At 47.2% G+C, this 14026-nt stretch overlaps 1 protein-coding gene across 1 annotated transcript in view; it reads left to right on the top strand.

Annotated features, from left to right (window-relative positions):
• LOC143188910 (uncharacterized) overlaps positions 1–13366 on the top strand; it is a 60411-nt gene extending 47045 nt beyond the window's left edge. Inside the window, exons 3-10 of the mRNA XM_076393432.1 lie at positions 1880–5818; positions 5929–6243; positions 6332–6401; positions 6484–6899; positions 6981–9077; positions 9165–9331; positions 9409–9623; positions 9729–13366. Of these exons, the coding sequence (XP_076249547.1) occupies positions 1898–5818; positions 5929–6243; positions 6332–6401; positions 6484–6899; positions 6981–9077; positions 9165–9331; positions 9409–9623; positions 9729–10150 (7623 nt within the window). The 5' untranslated portion in view covers positions 1880–1897 and the 3' untranslated portion in view covers positions 10151–13366. The remainder of the gene's footprint in view (positions 1–1879; positions 5819–5928; positions 6244–6331; positions 6402–6483; positions 6900–6980; positions 9078–9164; positions 9332–9408; positions 9624–9728) is intronic.
• The last annotated feature ends 660 nt before the right edge of the window (positions 13367–14026 follow it).

Raw genomic sequence — 14026 nt, 5'->3', positions numbered from 1 at the left:
TTAACTTCTCGCCGTGAACTTGGACCGCCTCAACGTAATATTTGGTTTCCAAGGCTGCCTAGTTTCAAAGATTTCCAACTCCACCTACAAGTTCCAGGGCTTCTGATATCCTTGACATGCATGGAAGTTCGAGAATTTGAGTCTTTCGGGATTATCGAAGGTTGTGCTGCCTTTGGAAAGCACACACTGTTTTCTTAAAAAGTTCACGATAAATAAAATCTTCACGTTTATCAAGTAGATTACTAGTTTGCCTTCATGCATTTCACTCGAATCCAACGCAATCCAGAAATCCTTACCCTTATGCTATTACATCAATCTTGCAATCCTCTCCACCCCTTTCTTCTATTAGATCGACTGGAATATATTTATTACTCGATAACCGAACGTTATCGAATGATCCGTCATGCCCAAAATCGAGAGAGTTCCAGTTAACCGTCCTTCTCTCGCGGTGTATGTACAATATCCACGATTCTGCAAGTTTCGCCAGAACAAGGAGGGAGTGTGCGTGTATGTATAGGTAGCGAGGAGAAACAGGGTAAAATAGAATGGAACGGAATGGGAATGGACTGGAACGAAACGAAGAGGCAAGGAAGCCAGAGCAAAGGGATGAAGGGCAGAGGGACAAGGGGGTGGTTCGAGAGAAGGGCCTTTGACTGGCGCATGAAGGGGACCAAACCAACCCCTCAGGTTGCTCCGGTCTGCAAGGGTGCGCGATATTGATTCTCGCCTACCACTTCCCACCGACGTCGGTACTACCTGCACGTGGTCGATGGTGGTGAGTGGGTGGCGGTCGTGTGGTCGTGTCTCCCGCGCGTCGCTTCTCTAGATTCACGCAGACGGTGGCTCGTTGCACGTCTCAATGAGCCACAACGCTATCACCTCCAACCCCTGTTCATAGATCCCTGTTCATAGATAATCGATAACGATCGACGGTCGAGTGGCTGTTCCACCGAGGATAAGATCTCCGACGTCCTTCGAGGAGGACAGGAGGAGGTGGCAATACTCGATGAGATTCGATCGTCGAGTCACGGACGCCTTCGTGAACAGGTGAATCGCGATAACTGCCGATACTTCGATCCGCTTCGGCTTCTTTCGATTTGTAGAGACTCTGGCCATTCAATTGCTGTTTCTCCTGGCTGGGCAAATCGAGACGAGAGTGTGTTGATTGGACGATGAAGTACTCATTGGAAGTTTTTATTTTCTACGTACATAGGTTATTAGAGAATTTAGTTCTATCTTGCTATACAGGTTCATTTTAATATCTCTAACTTATTGGACTCCGTAGTTTCCATTATCCTGTATCGATTGTACTCGTACAGTTGCATTTAATTAAGCCACAATGAGAGGCTTCGTTATCAATCTCGAGCATTTAGGATGGTAACTAGACGTCATCGCAATCGCTGACAACAGTCTTGCTTTGTTCCCCTCGGCAGGTTGCTGCTCCTCGCGGTGATCTTATCTTTCACGGGGCAACGAGATTAATAACGCGAGATCGGACTGCTTCGCAGTTGAAGTTGCTCGCCCGGGGAGATAGAGGCAATAAAAGGGTATAGGGGAACGAGAGATAAAGGGAGAGGGGAAGCTGGCTCGCTGCAGACAAATACAAGACAATGAAGATTAATGCTTCGGCCTGGTTCCGTGGCTGCTCTGGTAGCCAGCAGCACCGTGTGAACGAGCTTTTCGGTACTCTGCTGGGACCCTGTTCTGATTCCATGATCCATTCGACGATTCTCAAGTTTCAAACATGCCTTGATACTTCGAAATATGTATACATAAATGTTGGAAGTGGTTCTATGATAGATCTTTTAGATCAGCAATGAAAGTTAGCAAGGAGAATAGTAAGAGGGAGGTAAATGAGCGATTTATTTTTGAATTGCAGTTCAGCAGTCAGCGTGACATGGATGTGAGCTTCACGAACGTCTTAGAGGGGGCTCGCCAGTACTTCCAGGGACTGCCCGTGCCGAGTACAGGTGGTGCAACCGCGTCAGCGGATCACAATCTCGCGACATCAACGAGCACCGCCTCGTCCACGTCGCACGACCATGGGACCGCCTCATCCGTGGCTCCTTCGTCGCCAGCACCGCCAGCACCGCCAGCACCACCGCCACTACCGTTACCGGCGCAATCGACTTCGGCCAGCAGCAACGAGCAGGAAACGAGTCGATATTCCAGCGACGTCAGGCCGTCCTCGGTGGACAACAATACGTCCAGCTCCAACAGCTTCTGGAGCCCATCCGTCGAACCTTATCCCCCTCAACCGACCAGAGTCGAAATCTCTGACACGAGGCCAGGCGACGAGAGCTCCTCCGTGGAGGCAAGCTCGTCGTCCTCGACCACCATCACCTTAACCGAGATGCAGCCGTCGAACAGTCGATCCTCCTCAGCGTCCAATTTCTCCCAAAAGCAGTCCTTTTCCTCGTCGTCGTCGTCGAACGATCACCAGCAACAGTCACAGCCGACGACGACAGCCGCTGAGTCGAGCTCGTCGCAGTTGCATCCGATGCAGCCACCTCAACAGCCAGCTTCCCCGGCTCCAGTCTACCAGCAGCTGAACCCTGTCTCCAGGACGTCTTTCTCTACCGCGGAAATACTCGCCTCGTCGCATCAATCTACCTATCAAACTGCCAACGATCGACCGGCGCAATCGAACGCGTCGGTGGTAGCGCAGAGGACTCAATACTATCCCCGTTATCATCATCCGGACATCACGAAGAGCGCCCCGGCTCCCTTCACTCAGAACTCGATCTATCAGTCCGCCAGCGTGGCGGCGACGTCCACGGGAAGCGTTCAGCCAGCGACGAGGCCGACGCCGACGGCAGTGGAACAGACGAACGTTAGCGCAGTGTCCGCTCAGGGACACGTCCAAGAGCAGAGGATACCGAGTTCCTATGGCAGCAATCCACCTCCACCGACGAGCGCATCCTCGATTTACGGGTCGGCCTCGTCACAAAATTACCGCGGGCTGCAGCACCAGCCGCAGAGTCGACTGAGCTCGTCGAGCAGTTCGTCGGACAGGCAGTCCCATGCAGAAAGGTCGTCGCACAGTTCTCGCGTTTCTTCGTCTCCGTCCTGTTTGTCGATGAACTCGTGCAGCCCTCGTCACGGCGGAAGCATGAATCACATTCCTTCCTCGTCGTCGTCATCGTCGTCGCAGAATCTTTCGACGCACATTCCTACGTCGCATCTGCCGCCAGCTGGGACCGCGGCCGGCCATCACCCGCAGCAGCAGCAGCAGCAGCAGCAGCAACAGACGTCCCAGATGCAGCACCAGCAACAGCTATCTAGTCGAATAAACGCGTCCTCGCACTCGATCGGTACGAACTCTTACAGCAGTCGGATGGTCGTCCACGGATCGTCCTCTTCTTCGAGCCAAATGCCACCACCGCCGCCAGCGTTGAGCGGTTATCACCCTGTGGCTTCACCCCATGACGCTCCTCATCACACTGTGCCATCGCCGCACAGACAATCTCCCCACGTGTCCAGCTTACATAATCCTCACGCCTCTCCTCATCACACACCTTCCCCACACAGCAGCTTCCAGCCGCATTCGCCTACCTACCCTCCGCCGCCCCCAGCCACCTCCACGCCTCACTCGTACAGCCTTCCGATTACGTCGCAACATTACCAACCTACCACTGGTTACGCTGGAAGTCATCCGTACGCGCTGCCACCGCACTCTTCGTATCATTCCTTCCAGAAGAACTCTCAGCCGCCTCAAGCACAAGGAAGCTACTACTCCCAGACCAGCCGATCTCAGAGTCAACCGTACGTTCAGCAAATGCCACCTCAAATACCCCAGTCGATCTGCTCTGGCACAGGGAACACGAATGGTGTCGCTGCCTACCAGCAGAGCAAGCCTGTCACCTACAACGGAGTCGATTCGAAGAGGAATTCCATGGAGGCTCCTTATGGATCCTACAGGTCTCCCCTGGCGTCCGTTTCGAGGAGTGGCAGTACGCACAACCTTCCTCCCATCGCAGCTCTGTCGTCTTATCATTCCAACAGGAGGGAGTCCGCGAGCAAAGCGCAGTCGATGCAACGACAACGAGTGTACGCCGCGAACAAGGTCTCCGTCGTGACACCGCCTGCTTCCTCCATGCAGGCTGCGCCTCAGAGGGTCCCCGAGTATCCGGTGACGCCGTCTGGCGTGAATCACGCGATGCCAGTGAACGGGAGGACGACTACCGTGACGAATTCCTCGTATAGCAGATACTCGAGTCAGCACGGTTATCCGACGTACGCGACCACAATGGCGCCCAGCCATCAGTACAGCAACTCTTCGAGCAGTACCACGGTGACTTCTGTGGGGGTCACCGCGAGATCCTCCGCGCCGTCTAATACGATGCACGCGTATCAATCTGAGGCGAGTCGCACGGGATCGTATCATCATCCGCCGGTGAGGACCACCGATGACTATGGGTACAAGGAGTACCCTTACCAGAATTCGTCTGCGTCGACCGCTCAATCCTCGGTTGCCCCAACCTTGGTCACCCCTCCGCCACAGACGAACGGAGTTCGGAAGAGAGAGTCTCCCTTAGACTTGTCCGTAAAGACGGTGAAGACGTCAGCGGATTCCACTGCTCAAGATGACATCGAGACAGTAACGGAGAAGCACGTCAGTAGTTCCACTGTGATCTCTTCGAGAAGTAGTAATGGGTCGAGGACGGTGCTACCACCCCCGGTGCAGCCCCCTCCGCAATCGGCGTATTCCACCTTCGATAATCGGCTGTCGAGCAACAGCAGCAGTAGGAGCCATCCACCGGCTGGTATTCGAGCGTCCACGCCTCAGACAGTCTGCGCCCCAAAGGTCGACTTTCTGCCGGATTTCAACTCTACTCCGCTACGGCATCACCACAGTCAACCACACGAGAATACTCTTCAACGGAGGAGTTCGTCTCAGCAGCTGTACGCTCCGCCTCCGCAACCTCTTCCCTCGCAGCACCATTCGAAAAGTGTTGCTCCACTGCCCCATATGTCTTCGTTTAAGAAGTCTTCACTGCCGCCTACGCAAGTGTACGATGCCGTAACTGCGCCAGCACCGCCACCACCTGCCCCATCGTCATCTTATCTGTCAGCCAATGACTCCGTCGCAGCCAGGTCCTCGAGGTACGCCCCTCAGATGGTGGACCCAGCAAGGATAGGCTCCACTGGATTGCCCCTGCAGGATTATCCGTCTGAGTCGAAGTATTACATGGACAGTAGGAACAAGTACAGCCAGCCTTCTCCGCAGAAGGATCGATCGCCTTCGAAGAGACCTGGGGAGACTATCTACGAGACTGGAGTGCCCCATAAGCAGCCCAGATTGGACACGTGGATTCAGCAGAGACTGTCCACGGCGAAGGCGCTATACGAGCAGCAGAAAAGGCAAGAGATGAATCTGCCTGTTCCTCTGCCGAATGGTACCCTGGTCGCGCCTAACACCTACGAGCAAAGATCGGAAAGCAGTTACTCTTCGTCAGAGTCGAGGTACCAGCAAGCTTACTGTGATAAGAGAAGTTACGCGGAGCCTAAGGTTCCGTATAGCTCGACATCGTACAGCCATCCCGTTATCACGAAACCCACGAACGTGCACTCTCTGCCGCAACAAGTGAACACTAGCCAGTCTTATTCAAATTACCGACAAAGTCAGAAAGCAGCTTTGACATCTGGTTCCACGTCTGCGGGACAGTCGGCGGATCCACCGAGCAACACTGGTGCTGATAAACGGGTCCTCAGCTTATTGAGGAATAGCCTGGAGAGCAAGCAACAGAGAGAGGAACAAATGAACAGTCAGCAGCCTATCCTGGCAAATCATAGTCAACAGAGTTTCCAAAATAAGGTATGTTTTACTTTCCTAGATTTTGTAGAATGTTCTTTGGTACACTTGTTAAGGTTTCCATCGAGTTAGGATGCAACGAGTTTAGGATTGATATTCTCTATTTCCGGAAGGTTGTCGCCCCGGTCGAGCCCAAAACGAACATCGGAAGGCACAACTTGTCACCGTTCACAGCGGCGAGCTTACTGGAACGAAACAGCAACACGCCTCCCCATTACAAGTTCCATGTGCCGAGAGCAGTAGACTCAATCACTCAGGAGCCCCCCCGCAGTCTGTATGGCTCCAGAGTGAATTCATCCGCCACGCTTCCTGGCAAGGAGGCTCTCCTGGGACCTCGGGGCATCGAGAATCAGATTCACCGCGACAAAGATGACGGCTTAGCTGCCATATTGGCCGCCAAGATTAGAACCAAGGCGGAACTTAAACAGGTAATTATGATAAATAAGTTAAAGATAATAGAATTATCTACTTATAAAGTATTTATAGAGTTAGCAAAAAAATGTAATTTTTTTTAAGGTGGGAACTGGTCAGTTCGCTACGAAGCCAACACTTGTGCCCGTGCAGGAAGTGTCATCGACACCAAAAGGTACTCTACACTACTGTGCATCTTGTTTATTGTAGCATCTGTGAGCTAGTATCTTCATTTTGCTATCCATCGTTATTGACAGAGTTAGACAGTGCCGCTTCGACGTCCACACCGCAGTCAGGCTCATCAGTGGGCAGTCCACCAAAGTTAACGCGCGAGAAAGTGGCTTGCCTGCCACCTAGAAGACGACTCTTTTCAAGAACAGAGGAGGAGAACATGCCAGTGTCTGCAACCATACCTGTGCCGGCTCCTGTACCCGTGATTGCTTCCACCGTGCCAGCAAGGGCTAGTGGATTTAGAAGTTCCTCTGAAACGTCAGTCTTCGACTTCAGAGAAAGTGATTCTGAGGGCGAGATGCCGGTACTGGAAAGGCAGACACTCGAAGAGATGAGGAGGGACAGGAAGCAACTGTCCAAAGTGCAACCACCTGTTCCCCTTAATGATGCCATGTGCATGGAGATGACTCCCTCGTCGGATCTCGTGAAAATAGAATTAAAGGTAAGATCGTTTTTACTGTGATTTCTGTTGCATCTGCTGTTTTAGAATTTTCTAGCCTATTGTCTATTCTGATGCATTCAGGAAAACGATAAGATAACTGAAGTCGACACGTTCTGGACTTCTACGTGCGATAAGTTCATGGAGCAACTGCGCACTGGAGACGCGATGAAGAAACGTGGTCGCAAGAAGAAGACTAGTTGCACGGTGACATCGAAGTTCGATGACGAGGTGAATGATAGTAGCAAAGAATCCGACGCCAATACGTCTCAGATCAAGCCAGAGGATATTAAGAAGGAGCTGCAGGACGTTGAGTCGTCACCTGTGGACAGTAAAGTTGAGTCTCCTGAGACAAGCAAAGAGGACGATACTTCGATGGTCAAGGATGTCAAGATAGAAGTGAAGATCGAACCAGAGGTGGTTACTAAAGAGGAGGAAAAAAACTCGAGCGAAAATTCGGATGAGGAAGTGCCGCTTATTCGGCGGGCGAAGAAGAAGGTGAAGAAGGAAGACAGCGACGGCGAAGAGGAGATAATCTGCAGGAAAAGAAGAGTACGCCGAGGGAGTAGGATTAAACTTGAGTCGTCCAGTGGCAGTGAGTCCTCTAGCGAAGAAAGTGACGCGAGCACGGAATTTGGTCAAGGTTCTTCGGTAGCAGACAGGCTTCGAGCTAGAAAACGTTCCAGCAATAACAGTGTAGAGTCTGAAGGAATGAAATTACGATCAAGGGATACCACGCCAATGAAAGTTAAGGCTGAGAAGGAATCGAAATCTTCTACTTCGAAAACAACTACTAGTTCCCAGAAAGGCAAGCCTAAACCTTTGTTTGGCGATGGTAGCGACTTCAGGCCTGGCTGGGAAGAGGAAGTGTACGTCTACAAGAAGTCTTTGAGAATGCCACCTAGGTTGATAACAGTCTCGAAGCCATCTAGGTTTCACAGGTTGTCCACTTCGCTGCCAGACTTGGACCCGGGTTCTCCAGCTCTCTCCGTGTCTATGGACAGCTCTGACGTGTATCTGAGCAGAAAGAAGGTCATAGACAGCGACATAGAATCTAACTATAGCTTCAGTACTACGGGAATCGGGGCTGGAAGTAAAATAGATGACGAAGAAGCCACTTCGTCCACAACAATATCGTGTCCTCCGAAAACCATGAAGTACGCGAGGTCGGAAAGCAGTTCTATAATCGATGTTCTAGCTCAGAAAGTCGGCACCAGCAAAAAGGAGCAGAAGAGAAAACAAAAAGAGAAGGCAGGTGACAAAGTGGGAGGCAAGATGCTTCAGAAAGGCAGTAATGAGCCAGAACTTCTTCCAACTCCGAGTCTAACACCTTTATTAGAAACATCCAAGTTGCCTAAAGGCAAGTCCCCGGTGAAGGACAACAAGACACCGAAGCCTATCAAAGTAACAGATTCATTCCTCCTTGGTTACTTCCGAAAAGAGACAGTGAATAACTTCAGGGATACGTTTAAGAACAACCATGCGCTACCGAATGAGTTTTCCACGCTGGTCTTGAAGAGCAGGACGAGGACAGAGACGCGGGTGTTGAAGAAACAAGCGACAATTAGGGAAGTCTTTGGCGAGGACCGTCCGGCTTCGGCTCCTCCGATGCAGAACCATGACGATACCTCACAGGACGACGATTCACAGACTGAAACGCCAGAGAACACGTTAAGCAAGGTAAGAACGTTGAAGCAGAAAGTGGTCACTCGCCTCAAGAACGCTGGGATTCTAAGGAGTCACAAAGCAATTATGAACTCGAATCGTCATCTCCTGATCGTGAAGAGGCGGAAAGATCTACTGAAGTCCTTGGCCGAGAAGAAGCTACAAAGCTTGAAGACAGAGGCGGAAGACGAGGTAGTACAGGAAGAAACGAATGAAGCGCAGGAGGCGGAGAATAACGAGCTCGACGATGAGACCAATGAGTCAGAAATTCCTAACAAGAAGAAATTGAAACTTCGCACGAGTAGGCGAAAGTTCCGTTCCGGATTCGACTACATTCGGAAAAAGAAGAAACCCTTGAAGAAGGATGAAACGTTACCTAAAGAAAGAAAGAGGCCAGTATTGACGAGGCCCAACCCGGAATGTGTGGCTGATATTCAATCGGAGATCAGAACCTGGGTGATCAAGAAAGGTGTCGGTGAAACAATGTTGCATCGTGCTGCTCGTCTTGGCTACACGGTGAGTAGACAATTAATTGTTTAACTACATCAATGGTAACGATGACTGGATCCTTTTTAATTATAAATTTGTTTATTCTATTTATAGGATGTCACAGCCTACTGCTTAGAAAAATTGAACAATGCTCCAAGTCCTAAAGATAACGCAGGGTACACACCGCTTCATGAAGCATGTTCCAAAGGCCATCTCGAAATCGCGAAGCTGTTGCTCGCGTACGGAGCAAATGCTAGTGAAAGTGCAAATGGAGGAATAAGGTAAGTTATCCTCGTTAACTCGACTTTATGATTATAACTTGCATAATTGTTTCATACATCGATTCCTTCTTTTACAGGCCACTTCACGAGGCAGCAGAAAATGGTGCTACTGAACTTGTCCGCCTACTACTTTCCTATGGCGCTGATCCCCTGTTAGCTACCTATTCAGGGCAAACCCCATTGATGTTAGCTGCCGACACAGACGCCTATTCTATTCTGGAGCAACACTTGGACGACATTCAAGGTCGAGCTAGCACACCGTGGTCCTTTGGTGGCCCGTCTTCGGTCTTTGGTAAGTTATATAATCGACTTGAGTTACAGTCGGAGTACAGTAAATTAGCTATTCATAACTCCTATAATTCTCGAACAGGTGTCTAACCAATTTGTCCCATTTCAGACCCAGAAGAAACTGGTTACAATCCCCTTGACGATCCCCCGATGGACAGTCCAGAGCCCGAATTAGACGAAATCGAGATGGAAGTGAGCGACGTGAACTTGCCGGTTCTCTTTACCTTGACCAATGATTCTGACAAGTGGGTCCTGCTTCAAGATCTAATGGCAGCCTTGAGGATAAAGAGCAGAGATGCGTTGCTGCGCCAAGTGAACCCGAAAGCACACGCTGGTCCGCCAGCGATCGCTCATCGGGACATAATGCGGGAATTAAAACTACAGGACTTTTTGGAGCAGTCTCGTTGTTGCCACTTGCTTAGTGGTGGCGAGAGGATTAACGTAAGGGGCTCGAAAGTGACCCTGATCAAGTACAATGACAAAGTGAGATCCTTGTTGAACGTGGAGAAGGTTGTAATCAGCCTGAGGTGACAGGAGGCGTCTCTGGGGCTGCCGTCACCCCAGGAACGACCGTCGACTTCAGCGTCCAAAGATACCGTGAAGAAGGAGAAGGGCGTTTCACCGAAGCGCGAGAAACAGGCCAGAACGCGACAGGGTAACAAAACAGCTGCAGATTGAACGTGACGAGGAACTGTACGAGATCAGATGGATTGAATTCTCATTTCTTTTGATCTACAAGAAGACTCGCATCGGGTATCAAGCTACGTTCAATTGACTAGGTGCACAGTGACGTAGAGTCTAGGAACAGGCAAGTGACAGCAAACTGTGAACGCACTAGAATTAGCAGTATTTATCGGAGGATATTCTCTATTCGTGTCTATACGCAGAACAGTGATATTTTATTAATATGCCGCGAAAAGCAGTCGCGAGTCTTCGATTGTAATGCTTCTAGGTGAGGATTTATCATAGGATCAGCACGATATATCGTTCCTGTCCGAGAGGATCGTACTTCTAAAATACTATTTAAGCATTAGACTCGAGTTAAGGGATGTCTTTGCAAAGATGCAAATTCGGAATCGTCTCAGAGGTGGTCGCGCGTGAAGACACGAGGACACCCTCTGATACTAGAAATATTTTTTATCGCTATCGCGGATCTGTGTGTGCGTACACACGATTTTTTCCTTCAAAACTCAGTTGTTCGTTGAGAGAATTGATACTCAGAGAGAGCTTATAACTTATGCGTTTCAAATCTTTGATAGTTGTCAGATTGATTGAAGGGAACGCAACACCGAATTGTTTAACAGCTTCCACGTTACCACTTGTTAGTTTTATTTTATTTCTTCTCCTCTTTCTTCTGTTTCCTTTTTGTAATAATACCACGTTGATCGTTAGTTAGTAGGTTCGATTAGATTAATTGTTTAAGTTTGAAACGAGCGTTGAAACAGTTGTCGACTAAAGAGGACCATTTATGTTTTGCTGTTCTCTGTTTTTTCTGGGATGTGCAATTTTGCGACTGATGGCTTGGAGCGATCGATGGAACAAGAGGCGCAATATCGCTTACTGTGCAATAATATTAATTCAACTCGTGAATCAATGTCTTCACTTTCGGTTGACGACGTTGGATCAATTAGGTTTAATATCGTTTGCGTTGAATGTGAGAGGGTGATGCGATTGAAAACGCGTTCACTGTTGCTTAGTTTCGTCAATTGAGAAAAAGCACTTGTCACCCTTCGGCAGAGGGTCGACGCTGTTATTGGTGCACCGATACGGGGCCTATGTTTCTTTTTCTTCAAAGTTTGCTTTATCGAATTAACGAATTTTATTATCAAGTTTAACGTTGATATTAGCAATCGGTTTCTAGTTAATCTCTGTTTAACGTAGGTCATTGTCAATTGTGTTATCTCTTAGCAATAATCGCGTAGTATTTCAATATGGCGTGTGATCGACACGTTTCAGAAAGTGAATAACGTTCAGCAGTGAACGCGTTCAGGAATCACATGATTTAGGAAAATATCAGTCGGGAGATGTTCCTATGGGGACCTGATCGAAGGGATCGATAACGACCACGTACTTAGATCTCGACGAGGCACAATGGTCGAAACGGAGACAGACGAAGAGCTCTGTATCAGAGAGGAAAAGCATCTACCAGTAACAAGCGTGGCACGTTTCATTTTACTCCGTATACAGATTTCACTTGTTATAATCAGTCTCAGGGAAATATCTCTATGTGTAATTCTCAATATATTCTGTGCGTTGTATGAATTGAACAGGGACACAGCCAAACGTCTTCCATCGTCGACTACGAGAACGTCAGTGTATTAATTTAACAGTAGTTGAATAAAAGAGTGTTCGATTCGTTTACATATAGAGTGTTAGTCGACGAAGGAAGATCCTGATCGAGATTGGCTGCATGTCACTGGTCCTTAATTTTATTTTAGCTGACATTTCAAAGGACCGATTAATGCGAACAGTTTACACGTGTGTATATACCTATTTTCGGGCATAGGATGATCCCAATAGAAGTGCGTGCGCGACTATGCCGCCACGATTGTTTGTCCGCGATCAGTGCAACTTCTGTATAATTTTGCGGAGGATAGGGGAGTCGAAGATGGAAGGGAGGATTCAAATGTCAAATGGTATAGGGAGTAATTATTGTACGTACTGTGCGTAATGTACCTTTTCAAGCGTGTAAAATAGATATTACGAATAAAAGCGTTTTTCGAGCTGTAAGTAGACAGGAAGAACACACGACACTTGTTCATATAGCGTAAATACACACTTCCACATCACGTGTAATTCTACTAAGCGTTTACTAACGCTCGGCGTTAGGAATCGAGAGAACCTGTATTATCAGTGAATCGATCGATACGTGTACATACTTCTTGCAATATGTTAGGGGCTATCGCAATTACTACCGCTACTACTATTATTAATTAATTATTATTACTATTACTATTACTACTATTACCAGTACCGTCACATTTACTATACGACTACACAACGTAATCGCTATTACTATTATTATCGATCACTACTACCATTGTCGTCCTACCACCGTCACGACTATTCGCTTTTTTTATTGTACGATATATACATAATAGCGAACTATCAATGTACATTTTTCTTAGCCGGTAAACGCTTCCTTCACCCCCTCTTGTAATTTATATATATGTATATCTTATTCGAGATATAACGATCTAAATGTGTTAACTGCTGCTGCTTCACCGGGAAGAGACAGAAGAATAATTATATGTGAAGGAAGGAAAAAAATACAACAAGTACAGAACAAATATATTATATATAAATATAAATATATGAATATATATGTATATACACGTACATATATATATTTTATTTCAGAAGTTTAGTTTAAACGATATATAATGTTATCGAATACCGCGGGGAAAAGATACAAATTAAACTTTCTCTCTCTCTCACTGTGATTCGTCTAAAGAATGGAATTAAGGAAGATAGAACAAGTAAAAAAAAAAGCATGAAGGAACAAAAAAGAAGAAAAAGCGTTACGATTATTAATTGAGTATTATTATTATTGTGCTTATATCGTATTATCGTTTCTCCGTACCGTCTGGTTATAGAATCACACAGTCACAATGATGGACCGACATAGAAACAGACAAATGAACTCGATTTTTCGTAATAAACTCAGCTCGTGATTTTTTTTCTTTTCGCTAATAACAGTAACGAGTTATCCTATTCGATGTAATAAAAAACAAGTATTTTTACCGATACGATGTTTGATTCTTTCGATACCTACCTTTTTGCTCTGAATCTCAATGTAACATTTTTATGTAAATTTACACCCTACCCTAAGAACCGTTTTCTGACGTGAAAAAGGTAAGGAAAATTGTCAAAAACCGCTGCTAAAATTGGTAAAACGTTTATTAACTATTTAAAAACGATGAAACAAGGTGAACATGAGATTGACAATTCAATAAGTAATATTATTAAATAGACTATAGAGGTGTATAATAAGTGTCTGTAGTAATTATTTCTCTTTATACGTTCTTTTACATCGAGACAGTCGTCTTTTTTGTTCATTCCATCTTGTCTTCTTTTTCTTAAATATTTTCCCATTTAACTTTACGGAGCCTAGTTCTCTCACACACTGTTTTCAGGCATAGAACCTGTGCGGATTACATGGCAACGCTTTATCGCTCACATTTACCTCTCAAACTATATATATATATATATATATTTATATATATGTATACGTCTTCATTCTTACGTAATAATACGTGTGACGGCTGTTGTGTTAATATTCTCTAAACACAGGATCTTTTTGTAGGAAAAATAGCTCGTAGAAAGCATACTCATGCTAATTATACCCGATTAACCAGTGCCGTTTGGTCGCGCGAGACATCCTAACGAACGAAACGAAACGCAAAT

The sequence above is a fragment of the Calliopsis andreniformis genome, chromosome 1 (genome assembly GCF_051401765.1).
Source record: "Calliopsis andreniformis isolate RMS-2024a chromosome 1, iyCalAndr_principal, whole genome shotgun sequence".
NCBI lineage: Eukaryota > Metazoa > Arthropoda > Insecta > Hymenoptera > Andrenidae > Calliopsis > Calliopsis andreniformis.
Note: the sequence above shows the minus strand (reverse complement) of the source record. Positions and strands in the feature narration are given on the sequence as shown.